The sequence below is a fragment of the Triturus cristatus genome, chromosome 6, assembly GCF_964204655.1.
Source record: "Triturus cristatus chromosome 6, aTriCri1.1, whole genome shotgun sequence".
Classification (NCBI taxonomy): domain Eukaryota; kingdom Metazoa; phylum Chordata; class Amphibia; order Caudata; family Salamandridae; genus Triturus; species Triturus cristatus.
The window spans coordinates 666,969,902-666,996,284 of NC_140589.1; the positions used below are offsets into that span (position 1 = coordinate 666,969,902).

The 26,383-nt window shown below is 45.4% G+C and overlaps 1 protein-coding gene across 1 annotated transcript in view; it reads left to right on the forward strand.

Moving 5' to 3' along the window:
- Nucleotides 1-26,383, forward strand: part of MDN1 (midasin AAA ATPase 1) — a 2,002,810-nt gene that overhangs the window by 330,005 nt on the left and 1,646,422 nt on the right. The window contains exon 20 of the mRNA XM_085611158.1: nucleotides 18,707-18,820. Coding sequence (XP_085467284.1) covers nucleotides 18,707-18,820 — 114 coding nt within the window. The remainder of the gene's footprint in view (nucleotides 1-18,706; nucleotides 18,821-26,383) is intronic.

Genomic DNA, 26,383 nt, shown 5'->3' on the forward strand with positions numbered 1-26,383 from the left:
CATCGACGCAGGCCTTCGGGCCTACCTGCGCCATCAGGCCTTCGGCTCAAGGAAAGGACTCCCTTCAAAAAGTGTCCTAAATATGGATCCAGGTTTCCACACGCCGATCTTCATGAGGTGTGTAACCTCTGCCTTTCACCAGAGCACGAGGCCAAAGGCTGTCTAGCTTGTGCCTCTTTCCGCTCCAAGACGACAATTCGGGATCATCTAGTAGTTCGAAGAACCATGGCTCGATCATCGACATCCATTCCCGACCACATCTTCTAGGAAGGCATCAATGTACCAGAGCAGGAGGAGATCCAGCACAGCACCATGAGCTCCTCCGAATGTGACGACTCAGATGTCGAAGACATCACTCCGGGGTAGAGGGTCGTAAGCACTGACGTCGACCCCTCCCCACCCCCCATTTCCAAAAAGGCTTTGGTCACACCTTCACTTCTTGGGCCTAGGTGCACACCGGGACAGAACTTCTCACTCCCCGCCTTCGGGGGGCTCGGCAAAGAAGCATATACAAAAGCCTTCAGGCCACTCTGGATCGAGCCAGCCTGCCGTTGGTGCTGAAACTCCATCTGCGACGCCAAAACACAAACCACTCCCTTCCTCCGGCACCAACGTCTACGTGGATTTTGGCACATCGACGCCTTCGGTGCCAAAATCCACTGGTACGGACGCCCCGGCTCCGAAAAAATCGTCAGAACCGAGCAAACACCCGGTTCCGAAAACCTCGGGCGTTCAGCCTTCACAGCCCAGGAATTAACCGGTACCGAAGCCCATACTGGAATCGAAGAGAGCTCCCGATTCCAGGCCTAAAGAGCACAAAACAACTCCAAAACCTCTTACACACAAACAATCGGACCCGAAAAAATTGGTGCCGAGGGAGCATACATCAGAGGAGGAGCTTTTTCGACCGGATCTAACACAAAAAACATTTCAAAAAGACCCTAAAACAGGTCAACTCATCCTTAGCCGTTCAAAGAAACGTGAAATGGACAAACCTGTACCAGCTCCACTTCCTTAAAAAAAAAGAGACCTTGCAACTTCTCCTTTAAGGATTCCTTCTCCACCTCCACACCACTCTCCTATCCCATATTCACCCCCTCACCATCTCCTCCACCTCTAGATGATGATATCTCTGAAGACCTTGGGGGATTATTCACCTTTAGGGGAACCCAGTCTCCCTGGTACCCCAAAAGACCCATGGGAGGATCATGATACACCAGATGTCCCAGACACACCTCAGGACGACATCAAAGCCATCCCCTCCTGAGGACACTATTGGGTTCACTCGGCTTATACACAGGGCAGCAGAATATCACGGGGTGAACTTACACACAGACCCGGTAGAGGAAGATTTCCTCATGGACACTTGCACACCATCCCAAAGGTCCACTGCCATTCTCCCAGTGTTAAAAGGGGTAATCAAACACGCTCCTGAAGTGTTTAAAGACCCTGTAAGGGCCAGAGTCATTAACCCAGGGTAGAAAAAAAGTACAAAGCTGCTCCAGCTGATCCTGTTTATATTAAAAGGGCAAGTACCCTTAGATTCCTTAGTGGTGTCCAACGCCAGGAAGAGGGCTAATTCACAAACCACAGGAGATGCCCCACCTCCTGATAAAAGAGTCAGAACTGCTGGACGCATCTGTACTAGGGTAGTAACAGAAAATGCATTGGCCTCGCTGCACTCCTACCGGCCCAAAAAGGCATGTGACCTAGTGCATGTAAAGACATCCAGTACCTTTATGGTGGAGTTCGCGCTATATTAAACTGCAACAACAAAAAAACACAAGGAAAATGGAAGTTTCAGAAGTTTAGGCATAAGGTCGCCGCACTCCTCCTGGGTACCCCATGGTAAATCTGCGGATCTTGCGAGATTGGACAGACACAGAGTGTCAGACAAAGTACAGCAGACCACGATGTCTGTGTCCTTGTTAATCTCCGGATGTACTTTGGACAACCAGCCAGCCCAAACTCTTACCGATGTCTGTGAGCACTGCAATTGGGTTTGTATAGCATCTCCTACCCCGGACGAGCCGTGTTTAATCCAATGGTTACCGGTTACGGTTGGAAACTGGAATTAGTTTTTTGTTACCACGAAATCATTCCAAGCATCCGTTCCGGTTTCTCTCTGATCGAAAAGTACGGGGGGGGGTGGGTTCTTAGAAACGGATGGTGGACTTAACAGATGGACGATTGGAGGCAATGTTTAGCTAAACTGCGTGAGTATGGCTCAAAAGAGGGTAGGTTGTGGGCAATAAAAGGAGAGGTTGGCAATTTACAAAAATACAATAAACAAGATTAAGGGGGGTAGGCTTGTGACACCTACTGCACAGCCGAGTATGACAACTGTGGCTAGGACGCGACATCATACAACACAACACGTTGAGTCAGAAGTCCTAACATACACCAGACACTGCCAAAGCCCTCATTGTTTTGCTAGTACGACACCCAGCAGGACTTGCTCCTACCAATTTCTGCACCCCCGCGTACCCTGATTCTCCTAGAAACCGTTAATGGCTGAACTAGGAGAAGCAAGGGGCAATTCATGGGCACCACAGACAGGAAAGTGGTATAACCATGCACCCGCGACACAAGGCCCTGGGGGTGGCGCTGCAGGCTGGCACTGGGGTGCACCGGCAGAGCACAGGTCACAGTGATGGAGCAGCAGTGGTGTCGCTGGTCACGACTGAGATGCAGAGGGTGGCGGCGATAGGTCAGCCTGTCGGCGGCCGTAAGTGTAGATAGATCAGCCTGTCGGCGGGCGTTAATAGCGATAGGTCAGCCTATCGGCGGGCATAAGTGAGGATAGGTCAGCCTATCGGCGGGCGTAAGTGGGGATAGGTCAGTTTATCGGGGGACGTAAACCTCATCATGGCCCAATGACTGTTGCCAAAACAAAAATATCTCTTCCATGAACTTCAATGGGGCGACTCTTATGCGGTATTCAAGACATTTCATCAGATAATATTGTGCCCACGGTATTCTTGTGTTGCACCCCGGAGAGGGCTGTGCGGATTGGCTGGGCCGTGCCGTGACCCATAGGGCTGGCATGGCTGGAGTCCCTGCAGGGCAAAGCAGCTGAGCTGTTGGGTAAGCCGTGCCAACACCTGCTGGCACCAAGGCGGGCTCTAAGCAGCTCCATTAGTCACTGCACCCACACGATGTTCAACACCAGCGTCGGAACATAACACCCTATCCCTCTGCCAGCGAGAACAGCAGACCGGATATCCGGGCCGGCAGTAGGGAGGGGGCAGGGCAGAGGCCTGCTGCTCTCGTTCCGCCAAGCTCTTCTAAAAAGAGCAAAAGACCTGTGATTGCCGAGCATCATTGAGACATGCCTCTCTTCATTACAAAGAGCTCAGTATGAGTCCCCGTTCAATGGCACTGTATGAGCGCAGACTGGAGCTGCTGACCAAATCGGTGTTACCTCTTATGTGGTAATTTCACAAACAGCATTACCGGAAGCGAAATTACCACAAGTGTTCCCTGAGAAAAACAAGTAAATACAAAATCAGCGTACCTATCAACCCCTTGCATAAGCAAAGCACGAAGAAAGCAAACAAGGGCGTAAATAGAAACCAGTGGTGCGTGCGCACCACAGAGGAGCGGGTGCGAGGGAGCCTGTCTGTGCCGCGCTGATGCGCGTAACAGACACCGGTGGGAAGTGGGCGGTTACAGTTGGAAAGAAGCTGGGACATTAATACACATTTCACCAATGGCGTGCCGCCTTTTTCACAAAGACGCACACTAAAGCCAATAGCAGCTGACGAAAACAAAACCACACGCACGAGCGTGTGGTCAGCTTCCAGAACCCACTTACAAGACGTCTCTCGCTGCGCGAGCAGGGTTGCACACTGCAACGCTAGGCGCGAGACCTAAAAAGGTGGGTCAAGAATTGGACATTTTAGGTCAAAGTCAGTTTTCATAAAGGGCTTTTAGGAATATTGTGGAGTCATTTTGAGACAGCACAGAAACCAAGTTTAACTAGTAAATCCATTGCTATTCACAAACCTCACTTTCTGTAGTTACTACAGAAAGGTTCCGAAACAGCTGTAAATATACTCCAGCTCAGACCTTGAATAAGGACAGCACCAAACATGACCCACCACTAGAATTGTAACACCCTAACATTGAAAATAATAGAGGCAGAGAAAAAAATTACTCCCCATAGTAAATCATGCTAAAATGAATTAATTAGACATTTTAAAAAATGTCTACATTTGGGGGCCTAGCACCAAGTTGGGCGTCTGCAATGTTTTGGAGCTGGTACCGACCGACCTCCGGCCGGCAGTCCCGACCTCCTGATTAAGGTATGTTCGCACTGCGACATTTCCCTATGGAAGCATGTATTACGCTGTAAACCAGCCGTAGTACATGCACCCATAGGGAAATGGGAGGTGCTGTTAATCCCTGCACCCCTGCCACAGGGTGCAGGGATTAACAGGGGGGCACTGTAGGTGCCCCCTCGGCCACCGACCAGAGGCCGCAGAGGCAAGGGGGCCCTGCAAGGGGCCACCCATACTCGCTCTCACAGGCTACCACATTGGAAAGCCCAATATAGAAGGCGTGTGTTAGAAATGGGGGTCTCTAGTTGGCACAGGTATGCACTTGCGACAAGCAGGGACTCTCAATTCTAAGTCAGAGTAAGGGGATCACCCTTTCAAATAACCCCTGCTCACCCTGTAGGTAGTGTGGCGCAAGCAGTCAAGACTATTCTCATAGGTTAAGCATTTGTGAACACATACAGTAATACAATGACACACCACAAATGGACACCAGTCAAGGTTATATCAAAAATAGGTTTCTTTATATAAGGCTTAGCACAAGACCAGAATAACGATTAAAATGACCACAGTTATTATTTCAAAGTTAAATGTTCTTGTAAAAAGGCCTAAAATACAAAAATAGGCTTCTTTTACTCAATTCTTCTTTTCAGGTTTTGTACGGTTCGTACCTGGGTGTGCGACTCGTCCGCATTAAAAACAAGGAAAGTACGAGTCAAACAATCGGTGCGGACTCCGGGGTCCGTGACGCGCACGCTGCGGTGCGAACAGAACAAAGTACCTTAAATTCGTGGGGTCCGCAACGGACAGTGCGGGACAAGTTGATGGGTCCGGGTCGTAGTTAGGCAGCGTATTCGGTCTGGTCGGGTCGCGGCGTCGGTACGCGGCGTTGGTACGGGACCTTCAGGGATACGTGCGGATGGCCCGGATCAGCTTGCAGAGTCCGTGGCGTTCGGCGTTCGAGCCGTAACTTCGGTGCGGATAAGCGGCGACACTTCTCGGCGCCGTACAGCGTACAGGGAGGATCAGCGTACTGCGGCTTCTCGGCTCTGAGCACGGCACGGTGCAGTACGTTAGCAGCGTACGGACCGTACCTGCGGGACGATGGAGCTTGGGTCCGGCGTACAGGGTTCGGCAGCCAGGTCTGTACGTCTCGAATCGGCGGGGAAGGTTAGGTGCAATGCGGCCGGGAGGGATACGGCGCGTACTAAAGCTTTTGGATCAGCGTAGACGCACGGTGCCAGGCGGCAAAGACACGGCTTTGCGGCGGATGGGGTACGAGGCGTACTGGGGCCAAATCCAGCGTGAAACAAGCACAAATCGTCCAGGCAACTCAATTTTGGAAGGCAGATGAGTCCAATGGTCCTGGGACTCCGTTCAGGGGGCAAGCTCTTCTTCCAAGCCCTTGGAGTTAGTTGAAAAACAAAGTGCAAAGTCTCTTTCAGTCTTTTCCTCTCCTTTCTCAGCAAGGCACCAACTGCAGGCCAATCACCCAGGTCAGGGAAAGTTACTCCTTCAGCTTCTTCCAGGTCCTTCTGGTCAGGCAGAGTTAATTCGTGGTTCAATCAGGATTAGATTGCTAAGGAGCAGGGCTCCTACATTTATACCAAGTTTCTTTTGTCTTTACAGGCCAGGGGGCCCTTTGCATAATCCCAGTCCAGTTATTTTCAGTGAGGAGCACTTTGTTGTTGGGACTCTGGCTTCTTCTTTCAGCAGGCAGGGCAGAGACATCAGACGCTCCCCAGGGGGTGGAGCCAGCATTGTGGAGGCAGAGCACTGCCCTATTCAGAGTCAAGGTGCACTCCTCCCACCCATCCTGGTGTAATCTTTCTATTCACCACCTGGCAGCCCCAGTCTGTCTCCTGGAACTTCCCAGCCCTTTCACTCAAGCTACACACAAAGAAGATAACCCCTCCCAGCAGAGGCGGACTGAAATGGTTAGGCACGCAAAGGCTAACTTTCTAAAAGTAGCATTTGCAAACCCAGGATATTAAAATAACCTTTGCTAAAAGATGTATTTTATTATTCTGAGTTCAGGCATACTAAACACGAATTTCTACCATGGTTCCTGAGCCTGCTAGGATTATAGAGTGTTATAATCTAGCAGCCCATTCTGGCCTATAGAGAGCAGGTAGCCTTACAATAGTGAAAAACGAAAATGGCTGTAATTCACTATTAGGACATGCCACACACCTCAGGGCAGGCCCTACCTTATCCTTACAATGCACCCTGCCCTAGGGCCTACCATAGGGGTGACTAATATGAAGGTAAGGTAAGGTTTAGGGACTGGCAAGTGGGGACACTTGCCCAGTCAGCATGACAGTACCAGACTGCATGCAGGTTCTGCAATGGCAGACCTTAGATACATTTTACCAGGCTGCTTCTGTGGGTGGCACAACCAGTGCTGCAAGCCCACTAGCAGCATTTGGATATACAAGCCCTTGGCAACCCTGGTGCACTCTACCAGGGACTGATAGTAAACCAAATAGCCAAACATGGAAGTCAATTCACATAATATATTTTACCATAGGGAGAGCGTATGCACCTTAGCACTGGTCAGCAGTGGTAAGGCGCCCAGAGTTATAAAACAGCCAACACCAGGTCAGAAAAAATACAGGAGGAAGGCAAAAAGTTTAGGGATGACCCTGCAAAAAGGGCCAAGTCCAACAGCGTGCCTGAGACAGAGCATCGTAATCCCAAGGGCGGTTTGGGATTATGGGCCGCCCTCCGACTGCCCGTCAGAAGCCAGCCGTAATGACCAGCCGGTTTCATTTACGAGGTCAGAAATTAAACCAAGATGCGGCCCAGAATGGCTCCGACCAATGGTCACAGCCTTTCTGGGCCGCATTGTAATTCGCCCCTTGAGGTTTTTTCTTTCTAAGTAAATTATAATAATTCTATACACAACTTTTAGTAGTGTTTATTATATCATTAATATTTTATTTTAAGTTGGAATATTACATTAAAAATATCATTTTAATATATTTAAATGATCTAAATATTGAATTCAAAATTGAATTAATAGTGTTCCAGCATTTTTAGTTCTATGTTTAAAAAAAAAATATAAAATTTGTTTACATTAATATTTAGCGTGCCCCACCCTCTAGTTTCAGGGCGTGGGGACATGTAAGTCTATACCTGTAATACATTTGCACTCTGAAATTGTTAATAGACAAAAGTAGTACATTTGCGACAGTGTAAGAATAAATTTACACTTGTAGATTTACTCGTGTGTTGATTTACCATTGTAAATCGGCCAGTTAGTGTTAATAAAGGACAGCACTCTGTGCTCACTGCAGGGTAGAACAGCAACATCTTGTTTCTAAGCAGACATTTCTGGAACCCACTACCACAGGTGATTGTCTCTACATTTGTTGGGTAGGTTCTCAGCAACATAATCTCCTTTGCATTGTGGTATCACGTCAGCTACCTTGAACCACTGGCCATCAGCCTAGCCCTCCGTTCCTTTTTCATGCTTGTACAGGGCAAGCTGCTCCTTATGAAGGCCATGTACTACAGCCAGCCTAAAGCAGGGGGTACTAACTTTCCCCAGTTGTCTGATAGTACAGCAGATTTGGTACTGGGCAGTTTGCAACAAGATCCACTGGTTAGCGAAGCACCTGCTAGGGGTGGACAACAACTCTGTGGACCTGCTAAGTATGATTCATCAACAAGTCTAGAAGTGGAAACTTCACCTGCAAGTCCTATCCAGATACTTTCATCTGTGGAAAGCACCAACCATCGACATCTTCGCCACCCCAGAAAATGCAAAATGCCCAAAGTTTGTCTCCAGGTACCCACATCCACAGTCCCTTGGCAATCCAGTTTAGATCAAGTGGTAGGGGATGTTTGGTTATGCTTTTCCTCTTCTTTTCATTCCATATGTGGTGAGAAAGATGAGTCAGATGTTGATAATCCTGGTGGTTTCAATCTGAGCCAGACAGGCATGGTACTCAATGGTCCTTGATGTCAATTAACCTCCACGAGAAGCTACTGATCAAGGCAAACCCTCTCACACAGCAATATATCAAATCAGGCACCCAGACCTCAAGCAGCTCAACCTAGCTCCTGGGGTTCTGGAATTTGGCTACCTAAACCTCCCTGATGCGTTTATGACCATACTGTGGGAGACGTAGTGACCTACTACACAGGACCTTATTTGCTACCTACCTAAAATAAAAAAGGCAGGTCTTGCATATTCCTAACCTCACTCACGACATAATAAAGAGCATGCATTCCTCTCCAAAATCCCTGTGTTTAAGTCATTCATAGAGGGACTTGAAAGGGTAACCCCTTTTGGGTCTCTTAAGGCTGAAGGACCCACTTTTGAGTCCATCTATTTTTGCAACCTACAGTGTCTATCTTCGAAAGTACCTCGTTTTTTTAGCTATATCCCGCTCAGATGCAGAAGCGAGCTCTCACCATTTAAAAAAAACTATTCATTTATTATTCAGGAACACAAGGACAGCGTGGTCTTTAGAGCTAATCCAAAGTTCTTGCCAAAGTTAAACTCATTTTTCCACGTTAATTAGACTATTAAGCTGCCATATTCTATCCACAACCAGATTCTCTATCAGAAAGAGCATTGAACACCTTAGACCTCAAGCTGACGCTCATTTACTTTACTTGCAGGACTACGTCCGACTGCAAACCTAACCAGGCATTGCAGGATGGATTTTCAGATTACTCAAATGTGCAACAGTAGGGAACTGGCTCTATATACTACACCAAAAAAAGGTAAAGTGTGTATAAAGTCCAGGTGACCCCAGAGGTAGGCAGAGGTTAAATTTGGATAGAACCTTACTCTCTATTTGTGGTAGTGTGGTCGAGCAGCAAGGCAGTATCAGAGGACAGTGTTAAGCATTTGATGTACACATTCAGAAAATTAATTCACACACTCAAGAACTGAGCTGTAGGCCAATTGTTTTTGTATTAAAAAAAATATAATGTTTTATTTTAGAACCAAACAAGCCAAAACACAGGTAAGCATTAAATACTTTACAGTAATTGGTGACTGAATGTCGAACAGTTTGTAAATGCAATAGAAATTGTACTTTGTTTGATTTACAGGGGATGCAGTAGGTTGCAACACTTAGCAAATACAGTACATTGAAATGAATAGGCTTTTTCAGTAAATTACAGGTATGTTACTTTTTACGTTACTTTTCTTACTCCGTGCTGGATACCTGGATTCAGCACTGGGACATTTCCTGCAAACAGGTAAGTAATGACGTTTTGGTTACTCAGGCGATTTTTAAAGTATATCTTTAGATTTCAAAACTCCACACTTAAAAACTTTTTCAGGAAAAACAGTCAATGTTATCCTATGGCGGATAAGTAGGTTATCGGTTCAAAGGTAAGTTATCGACTGTGGGAGTTAAGGTTCTGGGGTTAGACTCCGTGGTCCCCCAGGGTCAGTGATGCACTTTTGTTTCACCCTCAGCGGCACTAGGGCGGCTGGGTGCAGTGTTGAGGCCCGATGTTATCCTATGGAGGATAGGGGGCCTTCAGTTGGTGGCCGCTGACGAGCAGGCCACTTGGCTGTGGGAGCAAAGCTCCTGGACTTTAGCTCAGGACAAATGGGGAAACAAACTAGCACAAAAGGTGCACCCTCAGCGGTGCTAGGGCGGCCTGGTGCAGAGTGCTATTTAGGCGTTGGTTGCCCTGTCGTTTTCAATGGGGTTTTTGGTTTTGGTTTTTAGCTGCAGGCTCGGTCCAGGAAGACTTCCGGGAGGAACCAACAGCTGGGCAAGTAAGTTGGAGGGCTCGGGGACGTAGGTGCACCTCTGGCTCTTCTCTCCAGGGCGCAGGGCGGCTGGATGCAGGGGTGTCTTTTGAGGTCGGATTTCACCTTACCGGGCCACTTGCTGTTGGGGGAGGGGAGGGGGGGGGGGTCTCGCTGCAGGCGATGTCGGGGAGTCCTGGAGGGGTCAACCTACGGTGGACTCTGACTCGGGAGCGCTAGGGGACCTTGCTGGAACCGGTGGGCCCTTGGAACTCGGGCTGTAGGCGACGGGTACAGTGGTGTTTCCAGGCGTCGAGTTTCTTTGTCCTCAGCAGGCTCAGAGTCTTGCTTTGGAGTTTCTTTTGAACAGAACTGCTGTTCACAGGAGATCTGGTCTTTGTTAAAGGCAGTCAGTCCTCCCAGGAGTTCTGGAAGTCGCTGGCTGCAGGACAAGGCAACATTTGGCACAGCATCTCTGAAAACTGCAGACAGGCTTGGGCCAAGTCAGTTGTTCTCTGCAGTCTTCTCTGCTGGGCGTCTTCTTTCGTCCTCCTCCTTGCATACAGCGTGCAAAGGCAGTGTGTGAGTGAAAAGGTACAGGGCCTCTAAGGGTGGCACAATAAGTGCTGCAGCCCTTAGAGATCTTCCCTAGTCACAGTGCTCTGGGTACCTGTGGTACCATTTACCAGGGGCTGACCTGTGGCTAAAGATGCCAATTGGGTTAGTTTTGGAGAAAGAACACAGGCCCTGGGAACCTGATCGGCAGGGACCCTGTGCTCATCAAGTCAAAGTGCATCAGTAGTCTGGCAAAAAGTGTGGGGGGGTGGGGGTTACTGCAACAGAAACCCACTTTCCTACAGCAACGCCAAAGCATAACGTGTACTCATTGTGCCTCCCAGGGCACACTCCACGTAAAAAAGGGGGCGACCATGGCTTTCCTAGGTAAAATCTGGTTAGCAAGAATCTTCAAGGGAGCTACCTGGTCAACACCCTACACCTTTATAAAGCATGAATAGGTGGAAATACTAGTCCGTCACAGGCTTTGGTTGGCCAAGGGGTGTTAAGAACATTGTTCTAAACATCTGCTGTTTAGCAACCCAGCAGGAGAAAACTGCTGTAAAGATGTGGCAGACCATGTGCATCTACAGACACACATGCTATGAATGGTAAAATGTACTTCTCCAGTATTGGGGTGTCTTTCATAGATTCACATGCTTGAATATTCCCCGTCGTCGGAGTGGGAGTCCCACGGTAAATAATATAGCAATATATACAGCCATAATATATATATATATACATAAGTAATCATATAAAACAGAGATATAAGTAAGTAATAACATCAAGAATGTCCCTATATGAAATTTCCATAGAGATACATGGAAAGAGAAAAAAAGACATTCGTAGTCTATCTCTGTCATTATGTTAGTCCGAACTCCGGCCAATCAGGCGCCAGCTCCTCTCTAGAACCTTCTCCTCAGAGCTCCTCACCTCAGATTTTCTACCGCACGTCGTGTGAAAGGGAGTCTCCCTGAGCTCTGCTCAGTTTTTTCTCTTCAGGATGACTTCAAGTAAGAAGTCATTGTTTAGACCTTGTTCTTTTGTGGAAAGCTACGTTATTCTCAGAAGATCCACACAGTAAGTGTATTTACTGTCTTTACCCTACCATGAAGTGGGTGAATATAAATTCTGTAGAATTTTTTCTACAAAAACTCTGAAAGACAGGGAAGGCCGTCTCTTGTTGTGGCTCCAGAGACTTAAGGATAAATATGAAGTAATTTTCTGAGGTAGAAAACGTTACTTCTGGCCGTTCCCACACAGCCTCAAAACGCAGTAGTGTACAGGAGTTACCTACTCCTTCCTTAAAAGAAGAAAATGTCTCTGACTATGACATCTGCCACTTCTTCTTCTTTGAATACTGCTGTGTCGCCCACGAGACATAGTTCTCAGGCTAGTGAGGTTTTCAACTTTCCAGTTTTTTCAAAGATGGCTTCATCGTCTACGATGGCTCCGTCTACGATGGCTCCGTCTACGATGGCTCCGTCTACGATGGCTCCGTCTACGAGGGCTCCGTCTACGAGGGCTCCGTCTACGAGGGCTCCGTCTACGAGGGCTCCGTCTACGAGGGCTCCGTCTACGAGGGCTCCGTCTACGAGGGCTCCGTCTACGAGGGCTCCGTCGACGGGGGCTCCGTCGACGATGGCTCCGTCGACGATGGCTCCGTCGACGATGGCTCCGTCGACGATGGCTCCGTCGACGATGGCTCCGTCGACGATGGCTCCGTCTACGATGGCTCCGTCTACGGTGGTTCCGTCGACGATGGCTCCGTCGACGATGGCTCCGTCGACGATGGCTCCGTCGACGATGGCTCCGTCGACGATGATTCCGTCGACGGTGGCTCCGTCTACGATGATTCCGTCTACGATGATTCCGTCGACGGTGATTCCGTCTACGATGATTCCGTCTACGATGATTCCGTCTACGATGATTCCGTCTACGATGATTCCGTCTACGATGATTCCGTCTACGATGATTCCGTCGACGGTGATTCCGTCGACGGTGATTCCGTCGACGGTGATTCCGTCTACGGTGGTTCCGTCTACGGTGGTTCCGTCTACGGTGGTTCCGTCTACGGTGGTTTCGTCTACGGTGGTTTCGTCTACGATGATTCCGTCGACGATGGTTCCGTCGACTATGGTTCCATCGGCAATGAATCTTTCGATGGTGGTTTCCGTCGACGATGGTTCCGTAGACGATTCCGTCTACAAAGATCTCTTCAATAGCCTTCTATGCCTCAGAGCCCGTTGACTGCAGTCTCATCGGTAAAAATAAGGGTTTAAAAAAGACGACTTCTGCACAGAGGTCATTAAAAATCCAAATCTCTTCGACATATACAGCGACTACTTCGTCCTTTGCTGCTGTTCCTTTATTACCATTACCACCGAGTACTTGACAAGAAAGGTCGGGTGAAGTTATATCGGTGGAGGATTCCCGCCTTCCTTAACCATTGTTTTACCACTGACTCAGATCAAGATTCAGAAGAAGGTTTAGCTGAATCGGTTGTGACAACTATAATCGGCGGTTTTTCCTTTATCACCACAAGTGTCTGTGGTTCCGCTTACTCCAGTGGTGCCAACAACTATATCGGAACCGGTACCGGCTCCAATACTTTCTGTGGTAATACCTACAGTACCGCTGAGACATTCTTCAACTCGGACAGTACCTCCTCATGATACTGAAGAAGAAGAAGAAATTCCTCAGGACAGGGAGGATGGTGAGATTCTCGATGATGGTGGCGATGCTGATGATGATGATGATGGTATGGCGGAGTGGGATAACTATCATGCCCAAACACCATCTCCCTCTCCGGTGCTACCTGGTGACTCACCACCTGTTGATATGCAAGTTCCACCAGTTAAGGGATAGGACAGCACTAACGTTCAAATTAACGAAGGATTATTTCCTGTACGATTTCAAAGATCAGCCTGTTAAACAAACACATACAATCCCTATAATCGAATTTATTGGGGAGGAAGGCAAAAAGATTATGGAGGCCTCATAGTCTTCCAGCACGGGTGCCTTGATTGGAGAAAAAGGTACAAATCACCATTAGGAGCACCAGCGTGCCTCACTGGTCAAGCGAAGCCAGATTCTGTAGTCACACAGGCAGAGCAACGCCGGGCTAGAAACCCTGCATCTACGATCACTGCACCACCTGATCGTGGTGGACGTCGTTTGGATGCCATAGGGTGAAAATTCTCTTCGATGGCTTCCACCATGGTGAGAGCGGCTAATGCTTTGGCCATCCTGGGTCGTTAGGACCGTCAAGTATGGGCGGATATGTCAACACTAGTTGAGCAACTGCCGGAACCGTCAAAGACCATGGCATATGACGAAGAAGAGGTTTTATTCGGAGATCAGGTGGATGAAGCTCTCCAATCGATAAAGAAAGATACAGATACTGCTCGCTCTCTGGGCACATTGCAATTTTGATAACAACCCTTTCGGGGTGCACGCGGACGCGGCACCTCTATTTTCGAAGAGGAATCAATCAATATCGACCTTATAACCAGGGTTCAAACCGATATTCCTCTAACCAACAGCAAACTTCTCGACAGCAGTCTTCCAAGACTTACAGAGGAAAATCCTCTTACAAGGGTTACACTCCTAAGAGACATGACTTCCATCAGTCCCAGAAAATTGGAGATCGAATCTATCGGTACTATTTTCAATGGTCCTCCATACAAGGAACCGTTGGGTTTTGGAAATTATAGCAAGAGGTCACACTTTGGAGTTCATCGAATTCCCTCCACCCACACCACCTACCGGACTGCCACCGGCTCATATCAAAGAACTGTTACAACAAGTTCAATTTCTATAACACAAGGGAGCCATAGGAGTAGTACCAAGATTTCAAAAGAGGGAAAGGATTTATTCCCGATTCTTCCTTATCACCAAAAGGAAGGGGGAATGGAAGCCCATTCTAGATCTGAGGGCTCTCAGCAGGTATCTAAAGAAACATTCTTTTCGTAGGCGAACGCATGTAGAGATCTTGCGATTATTTTCACAAGGAGATTTCATGGAAACAATCAACCTCCAAGATGCATATTTACATATCTCCATACTACGACAACATCGGAAATTTCTTCGTTTTCGAGTGGGTCGAGGGGATTTTCCAGTTCAAAGTTTACCATTCGGACTGCGCTCGGCCCCTCGAGGGTTTACAAGGGTGCTAGCCCCTGTGGTAGCGTCCTACGTTCCAGGGTGTTCAGATCTTTCCATTTCTGGACGACTATCTCCTAAAATCACAATCGAAAGTTCAACTTCTACAACACACACATCTTTGACAGGAGGTGGTTTCGCGCCTTAGGGCTCTCCATAAATACCACAAAGTCCCATCTACTGCCTTCTCATCGCACGGATTTTCTGGGAGCAACTTTAGACACAGTGTCAGCAAGGGCACTTCTCTCCCAAGACCGTCTTCAAAAAATTCTCCGACTGGTAACCCTTATCAGATCAAAAAGACCCGTTTCTGTAAGAATATTGAAGTCCTTTCTGAAAATGGCGTCATCATGCATTGCATTGATCCCTCATTACAGATTACAGACACGCCCCATCCAAGGAGTACTGGATGTCCAAGAACGCCAGGTTACAGGTTCTTTGAACGATGTTGTAAACGTCACAGATCGGATGAAGTTGGCGCAAAGGTGGTGGACGCAACTGTTAAATCTAACGGAAGGCATTTCTCTTCTGACAATGGTACCAGACATGACAATAACAGACGCCTCTCTGGAAGGATGGGGTGCTCATTTGGAGGTTTTATCAATAAAAGGAAAATGGTCAATATGTCAAAAAAAAAAAAAAAAAAAAAAAAAAAACCTGGCACTTCTACAGGTTGGATCTCATGGCTATATATTGCTGGCTCTCAAAGCTTTTCATCCTTTAATCCAAGGAGAATCAGTCCTGATACAGACAGACTATACAACCTGCATGCACTATATAAACAAGCAGGGCAGGATAAAATCTCCGAAACTGTCTCGACTAGCTCAGTCGATTTGGGATTGGTCTATCAACCATCGCATCACGATATGCAGCAGTTAATCGACCGGGGGTATCCAATATCCTGGCGGATTCCCTGAGCGGTTCCTCCTCATCGACCCATGAATGGGAGTTGCATCAACCAACTCTAGAGAGGATATTTCAACGATGGGGTCGCCCACAGCTGGATCTCTTTGCCACACTAGAGAACCGGAAATGCCGTGATTACGCAAGCTGGCTTCCCCACAAAAGATCTCTGGGCAATGCCTTTTGATGGACTGGTACGATCTGTTTGACTACGTTTTTTCTTTCCCCAATCCCACTCGTACCTCGAGTTTCTGTGGTAGATGCGGAGGCAACCTTGCCATCTACTTCTATAGCCCCCCGTTGGCCTCGGCAGGCATGGTTCTCAGAACTACTCCTATTGTCTCAATCCGAACCAATCATTCTACAGCCTCGTGCAGATCTACTCACGATGGACAAGGGGAAAATTGGTCATCCGAATCCCTCCTCACTGAGCTTATCAGCTTGGAACCTGAGCACTGTGAATTTGCCCATTTGGATACTCCACAGGACTGTAGAGACATTTTAGCTCAGGCGAGGGCTCCTTCTACGGTGAAAACGTACAAATTAAAGTGGAAAAGTGTTCCCCACTGGTGTGCATCTAATGGGGTGCACCCGTTTTCACTCCACACCAGAACAATTTTTACCGTTCTTCTTGCATTTAGCTAACTCCGGGTTTCTCTCATGCAACCTTTAGGGGTTTTTTCTGGCGGCAATTTTCCGTTTCCGTCAGGATGGTTCAACTTCCCTTTTGTTTCTTCAAGGATTATCCATCAATTCGTCTAGGGGTTATTTTGTAAATCTCCTCCATTGTGGCATCTGAACATCGTATTGGCTCAACTAATGAGACCACCGTACGAACCGATTCACAAGGTCGAGTTGTAGTATCTAACATGGAAGGTGGCTTTTCTTCGGGCGCTAACGTCTTCACGTCGCGTCCGTGACATTCATGCATTTACAATAAATCCACCTTTTTCCTACAGTTCAAACCAGATTCTGTAGTAGTGCGTACAGATCCAAATTTCTTGCTGAAGGTGCCTTCAGACTGTCATATTAACGAACCAGTGATTTTAAGAACTTTCTTTGCTATCCGCAAACTCCTACGGAGCAGAGATTACATTCCCTGGATGTGAAACTAGGTTTAACATTCTACATCAGCAGAACGGCTGCTTTACGAAGGATTGATCAACTATTCATAGTTTATGGACGCTTTCACAAAGGTCGTCCAGTGACGAAACCAACTATTGCACGTTAAGTTTCAGCTGCCATCGTCTTCTGCCATCAAAAGGCAAACAAGCCATTGCAGTCACCAGTGAGGGCTCACTCCACCAGAGCAATGTCTTCCTCAACTGCTTTATTTGCTGGAGTGCTTTTGCATCAGAGCTGCAGAGCAGCTACGTGGTCGAGCAGACACACGTTTACAAGACACTATTGCTTGACAACTTTAAACGAGGAGGATGCTGCAGTTGGGCAGGCAGTGCTTCGCAATCTTTTTAAATAAGATGAGCCTCTTCCTTCCCTCCTCCATATTGTTTCCATTTATAATTGACATAATGATGCATTTATACTGTTACAGTTATTCAGTACTGTCATATGCATAAGAAGATTGATTGTCATTACAATTTCGAAGCTGTGTGATCATGGAAACAATGATATTGTTACTGCTAGCTATTCTATATTCAAGCATGTGAATCTATGAAAGACACCCCAATACTGGAGAAGAACAATTGTTACTTACCTGTAAACAGGTGGTTCTCCAGTATTGGTGTCTTTCATAGATTCACATGCGACCCTCCCTCCTCCCTTCAGAGGCTCTCTTCTCCTCATACACTCTGAGTCACTATGGTGCTACGAAAATCTGAGGTGAGGAGCTCTGAGGAGAAGGTTCTAGAGAGGAGCTGGCGCCTGATTGGCCGGAGTTCGGACTAACATAATGACAGAGATAGACTACGAATGTCTTTTTTTCTCTTTCCATGTATCTCTATGGAAATTTCATATAGGGACATTCTTGATGTTATTACTTACTTATATCTCTGTTTTATATGATTACTTATGTATATATATATATATTATGGCTGTATATATTACTATATTATTTACCGTGGGACTCCCACTCCGACGACGGGGAATATTCAAGCATGTGAATCTATGAAAGACACCAATACTGGAGAACCACCTGTTTACAGGTAAGTAACAATTGTTCTTACTCTGTAAACATCAGTTTATAGTGTGTAATGCTGTAGATTTACACACTTTCACTTCCTCCCTGGAAGCTGGCAATGATTGCACATTCACTTTCCTCACAATTCATTAAACAACCTGCACTGCACATCACAGCAAGCTTTCTCTACACTGCTCTTTAACCTCTTACATCCTGACCAACAAACTGTTTAGGATGAAGTTGGTGTCCATGTGCATTGTGGACTAAGGGAAGAGTCATAGTACATCCAGTAATTTGAAACTTTCTTCAAAGAAAAGTAAGTTGTAATCTGAGCCCGACACTTGGATGGTAGAGTATGCAAGGCATGAGAATCTATAGCCCAATATGCTGCAAACAGATGCTTACAGGGTAATTAATATTTTCCTTATTGGTTCTAATGCTTACACCGGTACACAGCTTTATCCCTAGTTTCCTTGCTTTAACAACTCATCCCTCTATACAAGTGAGACCTGTCAGCTCCCTTCTCTGATCTGTCCATTTCCTTGTTTCAAATTGTACACCCTTTTAGTACTACAGTACTGCAGCACTCTTCTACTTGATATGGGATCTTCTTACTTTCTTAATAGCTCCAGAATATCCCTGAAACATCAACTAGTCTAACAGAGGCATATGTCCACTACCTTCCACAAGTGACATCCACCTTCCAGCTTCTTTATTGACTGTGATGTTTCATGACTAATGTTGTTATGCTGTTAGTATCCCACTCACAATCCTCTCTGATAGATTTTGTAACATTTAATTACTGTTTTTCTTTTCTTTTGCAACTATTTTACAGCATTAGTATTTTAGATACTTCTTAAATAGTACTGTATCACGTCTGAGACACACATTTGGATGTTGCATAGTTCCCATTTTGTTTAACCGTTGTGAATTCTTTTTTAGATTTACAGAATTATTTGTAGATGAATTGGAGGATGAGAATGATTTACAAATACTTGTCACAGATTACCTCAAAGGATTGAATGTAGCCAAAAACATGATCCAAGGAATCATCAGGTTGGTATGCAACTGAATGCTGGTTTAGAAAATGTCTAATAATGAAATCCATTCATAAATACATTGTGATATTTTTAATATTTTTGTCTGAATATAGTCTTTGAAGAACACAGACTACTGCTAGGACTATTGATTAAGTCCAGTATTAAGGCCTTTCACCATTGACCTCACCTTTTACAGAACTGAAAATGTATTTCTGATCTTTGTTTAATATGGGAATTTAAGGAAAGCTGCTGAATTGTTCACTAGCCTAGTCTTCTTCGCTTTGAAGGTTTTGATTGTTCCACTTGAGAGTAAAAGCCTGCTTACATGTTACCATTTGCCACCATAATATCGTAAGTATCTTCACTCCTGTTTATTAGTAAACATTTATCTAGGAGTTGTAAGACAAAGTGGGAAAAGCAATATCAGAGGTTGTTGGCCAATAGTAATGGGGCTGCCTGTAGCCTACCCTAACAGCCACTGTGTTTAGGAATGTATGTTATTATTTGGGGTGGACAAATTTTCACCTCAAGCTACAAGACCACCACCTATTAGATATCACACAAATTAAAGAAACCTGTGTTCAATGCCTGACGTCAAAGCAATGTGTGAAGTAAATAAAAATTCAGAAAATACAAATTCCACAGCATAAATTTAAAATAAAGTGGCAAATGTAATGACTATAATTAGATCAAAATCGCCAAAATCCAATAAGGGGATTAAGATGGATAACTTATTAAAGAGATAAGTGAAGATAGCGGAAAAAAACACTAAACGCCAATGATAGTCTAGAGAAGCGGTTAACCAGAACTTAGGCATGATTTGAGGCTGATCGCGATGGAGCCCTAGTAGTCTTCAACAATTGTAAAAATGTTTTAAAGTCCTAGTCCAGAAAGAGACCCTTTTTTTTTTATTTTAGAGAAAAGGTTGCTTTCTCGCGGTCCAAGTCCAAAAACCGAGAGGGACTTGGCCGTTTTTAAGGGATGCTAGATCCTTTGAGGGTTTAAATCTGACATTCAAACCGATTCCATGGAACTGCTGGGCAGGTACTTTTCGTGGTAGGTTACCTTGGCTCTGGAGCAAAAGTTTTAAAGGGTTTTCTAGCTTTTTCCTTGTGCCCAAGCGACCACACGAGTACACTTCTAAGCCACCAATAATCTTAGAAGGGGCCTGTAGAGATTCGCAGGGTACCAGACACAGAACACCAGCAAAGTCCAGTCCTAGTTTCAGTTTCCATTGATCAGCTTTGAATTGTAGGGAAAATACTCTTCTTGAGGCATTTTGTGTCCCAGTAGTCGCACAGGAAGCCACCCAACTGACCCTTGGATTTCACATTGTTGTCTTGGGTACAAAGGGAAGCAGGTAAAGTGCTGCAGAGCTCCTAACAGGTCAGACATTAGGTCCAAGCCTTTTCTGTTCTTCCGCAGGTCCAGGATGAGTTTCTATGGAAACGTGTGTGTGTGTCAAGCTTTGTATAGTTCACCAGCCTGTGGGTTGATAAGACGCCTGGGAATTGGTTGCAGAAGGGCAAACTGGCAATGGTGAAAAAGTGGGTAGATTTACCCTGATGAACTTTTACCTGACTGGGTAGAGAATTTCCAGGCCAGCTACAGTCTGTTGAGTGACATATTCCTGTTGGGCCTAATCACTGGTGGAAAATGCCATTTCTAATGTCATATATGTTGCACTCTTAACTAATTTGTACGCTACCTTATGGTCACCAGGGTGCACATAGTGGTGACTTACTTAATACTTAAAATCTGTTTTCCTACCTGTCTAAAGGGTTATTTTGGACCGGTGTGGGCAGCAGAGTTCAAGCTGCAGCTTTCAGGCTTCTCAGGGTAGGTCTGAAGACCTTTTTTAATGCCATTTTAGTGGGTTGCACAATAGGTGCTGCAGTCCACATGTGGCATTTTACTTTCCATTTAATTAATCAACAAAAAAGAGAGAAAGGGTATTTTTAGGGGAATGCTCCCAAGTCCCCTGAAAGTACTGCAAATAATCACAAGAGGGAGTTATCCCCAGCAAATTCAGCAAGGAATGCGAACGGTGAAAAAGAAAATCCAAAGGGAAAAATTATTTCTTTTTTCTCAAAAAAGAACCCTCACTCACCAACCTAGTTGGTGACATGCTTCATCATCGGGTTCCCACCCGAGTACCGGAATGCCACTCTGTGTGCTTCAACGCCTGATTACAGCGGAGCGGCTTAGTATTTGGTGAAAACAGTGCAAGTGCGTGAAGAGGGAAAGTGAATAAAATTGTCTTTATTGTTCCCTAAGATTTATATAATGGAGCTATAAGACCAGGTTAAAAGCAGAGGTGGACGTCTATGTAGGTTACATTGACCTATTGCATCCAAGAAGTGAAATAAGTGAAAAAATTCAAGGTCTACATGTTTCAGCCTTCCAAGGTCAGTGTGAGGCTTTCTTCAGGACCACGAGAGTAACACGAGGGGTATGCACATGCTAAGGTGCACCTGTCTGAGTCAAACACACATACACTACCGCCTACTTACGGTATTCCTTTCAGCCTTCTGTGAAAGGCGCAGTTATAAAGAACTAAAGTTAGTCTGAGCCCATGGATACCGCGGGGGGGGCGTCGGTTATAGTCAAACTTTAGTCACAGGACTGCCCGCCATCCTACCTAGTGACCAACAGTGCGGAATCCCGAGGTTCCCCCGTGGTAGTTATATTTATTTCCTAGAACCAAGCAAGCCTGGCATAGGTAAGTGTATGTGATCACTTTCAAGGCAGGTTGAACAATACAAGCAAGCTGAATTAAAATGACTTTGTTACAGGTTTGTAAATTTGTTAAATACAATGAAATTACTGTTAGATTACTTTGGATTACTTTACAGATTACTTTCTGGATTACTTTTTCTAATCAGTGTGATATACCTAGATATCACACACTAGATATCACACTGGTGCGTTTCCTAGAGAAAAGGTAAGTAAGCAGTTTTTAGTTATTTTCAGTTTTTCAAAGTTCCGTACAAAACAATTTTTAGGAAAAACAATCATTATATTCCTATGGAGAAAATTGAAGTTAATGGTTTAAAGGGAAGTACGAGTTTGTGAAAGTTGGTGTTCTGGGGTTAGAACCAGGGTTCCCCCAGGGTCGAGGATGCACTCTCAAAGCACCTTCAGCAGCACGAGGGCGGCTGGGTGCAGAGTGCAGAGTGCTGAGGCCCAGTGTTATCCAGTGGGCCTCCAGTTGGTGACTGCTCTCGAGCAGGCCACAAGGTTGTGGGAGCAAAGCTCCTGCGGTTTAGCTCTGGGCAAAAGGGGATCCGTTTTAGCACTTAAAGTGCAGCGGGGCCTGGTGCTGTTAGTACAGTGTAAAGCTGTCCAATGCTTGTCAGTGGTGGTGATAGTGGACATGATGTCCTCATTTTGTAGCATGTGCTGTTGTAGATCACATGCTCTGCATATCCCTGCCATGTAGTGTTGAATGAAGACTTTTGCAAGTTTTGTTTGAGAGAAGTCTTTAGTCTGGAAACAACCTGTGACTCCTCCCTGAAGCCCACAATACACCCTGCTTTCATAGAATACAAAGTTACAAGAGTGTGATAGTCCCATGACTCCTGATATCATCAAGGCGAGATTAGAGGAAAGCGTTAGGAAAGACTACTCAATCTCTTTACCCTCTGATGTAGGAGGAATATGAAAATTGGAGCTACTTATAATGCTAGTTCTGTGTGTGTTTTATTAATAGTCATTGAATTATTTGCCCTTGGACACCATACTAGAGCACTTTTAAATGTTATATTTATTTTGATTAAAAAAAAATGTTAAATGAAGATGCAGCCCATGAAAGTTTAAATGGACCATATTATGATTGTTTTACTTATAAATAACCAAAGAGAATCAAAATGCAGCGTTGCAGCAGAAACACTAAATGTGTTGATTAATGTAACAGAAAACATTAACAAACCTTAATAAACTTAGGGCAATGCCGCCATATTGGTATCAGCAATGGGGAACCTGAAATTTGACTCTGCACTTTCAAGAAGCCTTATGCTAACAAGTTTTTAAGTTCTTTTTGACAAGGACTTGGAGATTCCACTTCATGTATGTTACTGTTCTAGAGATGCCAAGGAGGGTGTGTTTGGATTAATTGCAGATTTGTATGATTATGAACTTGGATTACAAGTCACTTTTCCGTCTGTGTCATGAGATCTTCTTTGATGGTCTCAAGCACTTGAATAGAGCAGGTAGTTAAACCTCTTAAATTGCAGCATCCAAGCTAGTGCCTGGTGGAAAAAAAAAATGTAAAAGCTGAGAACTCTTAAATAAATAAATCTGCTCCATAGTCAGTCTTCAGTTCACTTTGAGATGACGTTTGGGATTTTTGGATATATACATGCTAGTTATAGTGGACCTGTGATTTATAAACGTTTACTAGACTTTCTAATGTCTTTTGTTTTGCCAAGACAAATTCTAAGGACTCTTCTGAGTTGTAGCGTATGAGAGAGTAGTTCTGTAGCATACACAATTTTTTTCAAGAAAAATATATCTAATTAAATATTTGGGTTGACATGAAAATCTGAAACAACTTTCAGGACAGAAGTGGGAGTCCTCAATACTACCTTATTAGCAAGGATCATTGTTTTGGCTTGGAGTTTATTAACCCTACATTCCAATGTAATTGCTGCAAAAAGGTGTATTCCAGGCTGAATGCTCCATCGTTGGCTGTGTATGGGTTCAAATCTTACTGTTTTTCAAACTAGAATTTGGTCGCAAAACATTATTATATATCCTGCGATTCAATATTTGGAAGGCATGCCCTAAAGGTGCCCCTTCCAAATTCCTATTTAGTATTTGGTCTCAAACCCAAGTTGTGATTCGTTAACCTGTTACTGAATTTTAATTTGGGTTTGATGCATTAGTAAAGGCCGTTTTTGTGGTAGCAAACGGTCTGATTTTGCTAATTGAGCCATTTACGATTGCAAAATATTTTTTTCATTTGCCCTTAAGTTCCCAATGAGGTGTTGGTTGGTCTAATGGGAGCCAACCTTTTGTTAAAAATTCTAGAACATCCTTTATTACACAAATATTAAAAAGTGTCTGTGATGGAGCTCCTCTATATGCCTTGATGGTTGAAAACTGCATGCCCTGTAAAGCCAGGATTAGTAGATATGACATTGCTGCTTCATCTAGCAAGTAATCAGGTTACAATTCTGCTGGCACCATATATATTAACCTTTCCACTTGAAGACATGAGTAAACCTGGGGAATGGGCTTTTTGACAAACTTCAAAAAGGCCATTATTGTGGTATATTTTGATAGCTGTACTGCAGTTATTCAGTAGCCTTTCCGCTGTGTTCATTGGGATGGGAAATCTGGTTTAAACAGTGGACAAAACCTCTCGTTTCCATGACAAAGTCTTGTCAGCTCCTTGTGCCAGCTCCCCCTGCAACAGTTCTCCTGTCCAGCTTCCCCATTGTCTGCTACCCTCTGCTGCCTGTCGACCTGCTGTCCTCTGTTGGTGCCGCCTCCTGCTCATTTCTTGCTCAGTTTTGGCTTCTCTGCTAGCTTTTCTTTCATCTTTTTGTAATTTCTGCTCATTTGTCTGCTTGTTTCTTCCCTCTACCCACCGTTTCATCAAGACCTGGCTTTTCAACGGAGGACTCGCACCCCAGTGCCCAGATACCCCCAAGGGTGACAATGCTATGCTCTACAAATGCTGAAGGATCGTGTGGTCTCTGACAGTGCAGAAGGTCCATGTACAGTTACCACTACTGAGGCCCTTGTAGACCAATGAGTACCTGGCTTCCATGGGATCGTTCTGAGGGTATTACAAAGGCAACTCTTGATGCTTGAGACCATAGAAGTTTTCTCAAGCATTTGGTGCCATTCCTCCATACATTGCTGATGGGGGTCTCATGTTCAAGTTGACATTTGGAACAATGAAAATGCATTATGCCATCAAGCCAAAGAGGGATGTTATCTCAAGTGGGGTTGGGTGAGGTTTTTTCTGGGGCTGATTATATTTCTGACAGTTTGAAGACATTCTGTCATAATAAAACACTTAATATGCATTTAGTGTTGCCCAGAGGTAGTTCATAATTTTTACTGGCTTTGGAGATGGTTTAAGGAATTCGACCTGGATTCTCTTGTAACTTTGCAACTACATTGTTACTTAAATGTCCAGAAAGTCTTCTTGTGGTGTACTATGCGTGAACAGGCAGTCATCAAAGTACAGATAAATGAATATCATTTATTTTCTCAAGTACACCGCGCTCACTGTGTTTAGAACAGTTGTGGGACTCTGACTTGAGGCCGGATGGAAGTATATTGTGCTGAAAATGGGACTATCCCCACAACAGTGTTTAATCGTTAATGAGAATGTGAAAATAAGCATCTTTTCTGTGTTTCACACATGTAAAATCTCCTTGTTCTATTTGACAGAATATCGGAGGCAAATCCAACATACAAACATTCTCTTTTCTAATGTAGTTGTTTACAGTCTTTAGGTCCAGGCATCTGCCTGAAATCTGCCCTCAGACCTGTCTTTTCAATGCAAAGATTCCTGGAATAAACCCCAGTTCCTTTCTGAGAAGAAGATATTGGCTCTGTATTGGCTTACGGAAGCTCCTGTTGAAATTTGGGCACTTGCTTAAGTGAAACAGCTAGTGGGAGGATTATGAAAAGCAGGACATGAACATCTTGAACAATATGCAGCAGCCACTTGTCTGGTTATCCTTCTCATTTCCTTGAGATGGCATGTGCTTCAAACCTTTATCCTTACAACTTCGAGGAGCAGTGGATCCAGAAGCCTAATCTCCAAGGATTGCTTCCACCTCATACTTGGAGATTGAGCAGGGTACTCTGAGTATTTTTCAGCTTCTACCACTGTGGTTGATGTGAGCCTGAAAGCTCATCACCTCGCTGTGAGAAATTGCCCTCTTTCTCCATGGTTGCCCCCACTTTTTGCTGAATTGCTGATGTACTTTGACTGAGTGTGACCTGGGCTCCTGCTAATCGGGTACCCAGCGCCTATGTTCTTTCCCTAAAACTGCATTGAAGCCTAAACCCATTTGGCATCTCTGGCCACAGGTCAGCCCCTGGTAAATGGTACTACAGGTACCCAGGGCACTGTGACCAGAGAAGGCCTCCAATGGCTGCAGCACTTATTGTGCGACCCTTATAGGTCCTGTACCTTGCCACACACACACTGCCTTTGCAGGCTGCCTGTCTTGCTGCAGAACAAAGTGAAGAGTGGACATGGCACACATCCCTGTGTGCCATGTCTACAAACCACTGCCCTGGCTTAGATCGTGAAGGGGCGCCCGGTTAGAGGCGCACCGGGGGGCCCGCCCTGGACCAACCATCCCCCCCCCCCAATCAGCGAAGTAGGTTCTTGGGTTCCCCCCTAGGGAGCCATATCCGATCCCATGTATGTTTATTCATTTTGTAACTATTGTGAAACTTTTGCAACTTGTAACACGCTGTTCCCTTATGTAAAGTGCTCTGATACCTCTGGGTCTAGCCAGCGCTACATAAAACTCAAATAAATAAAAAAAAATAGATCAGTCGCCCCTTTAGATGGGTGCACTATACCAGTGGCGAGGGTACCGGT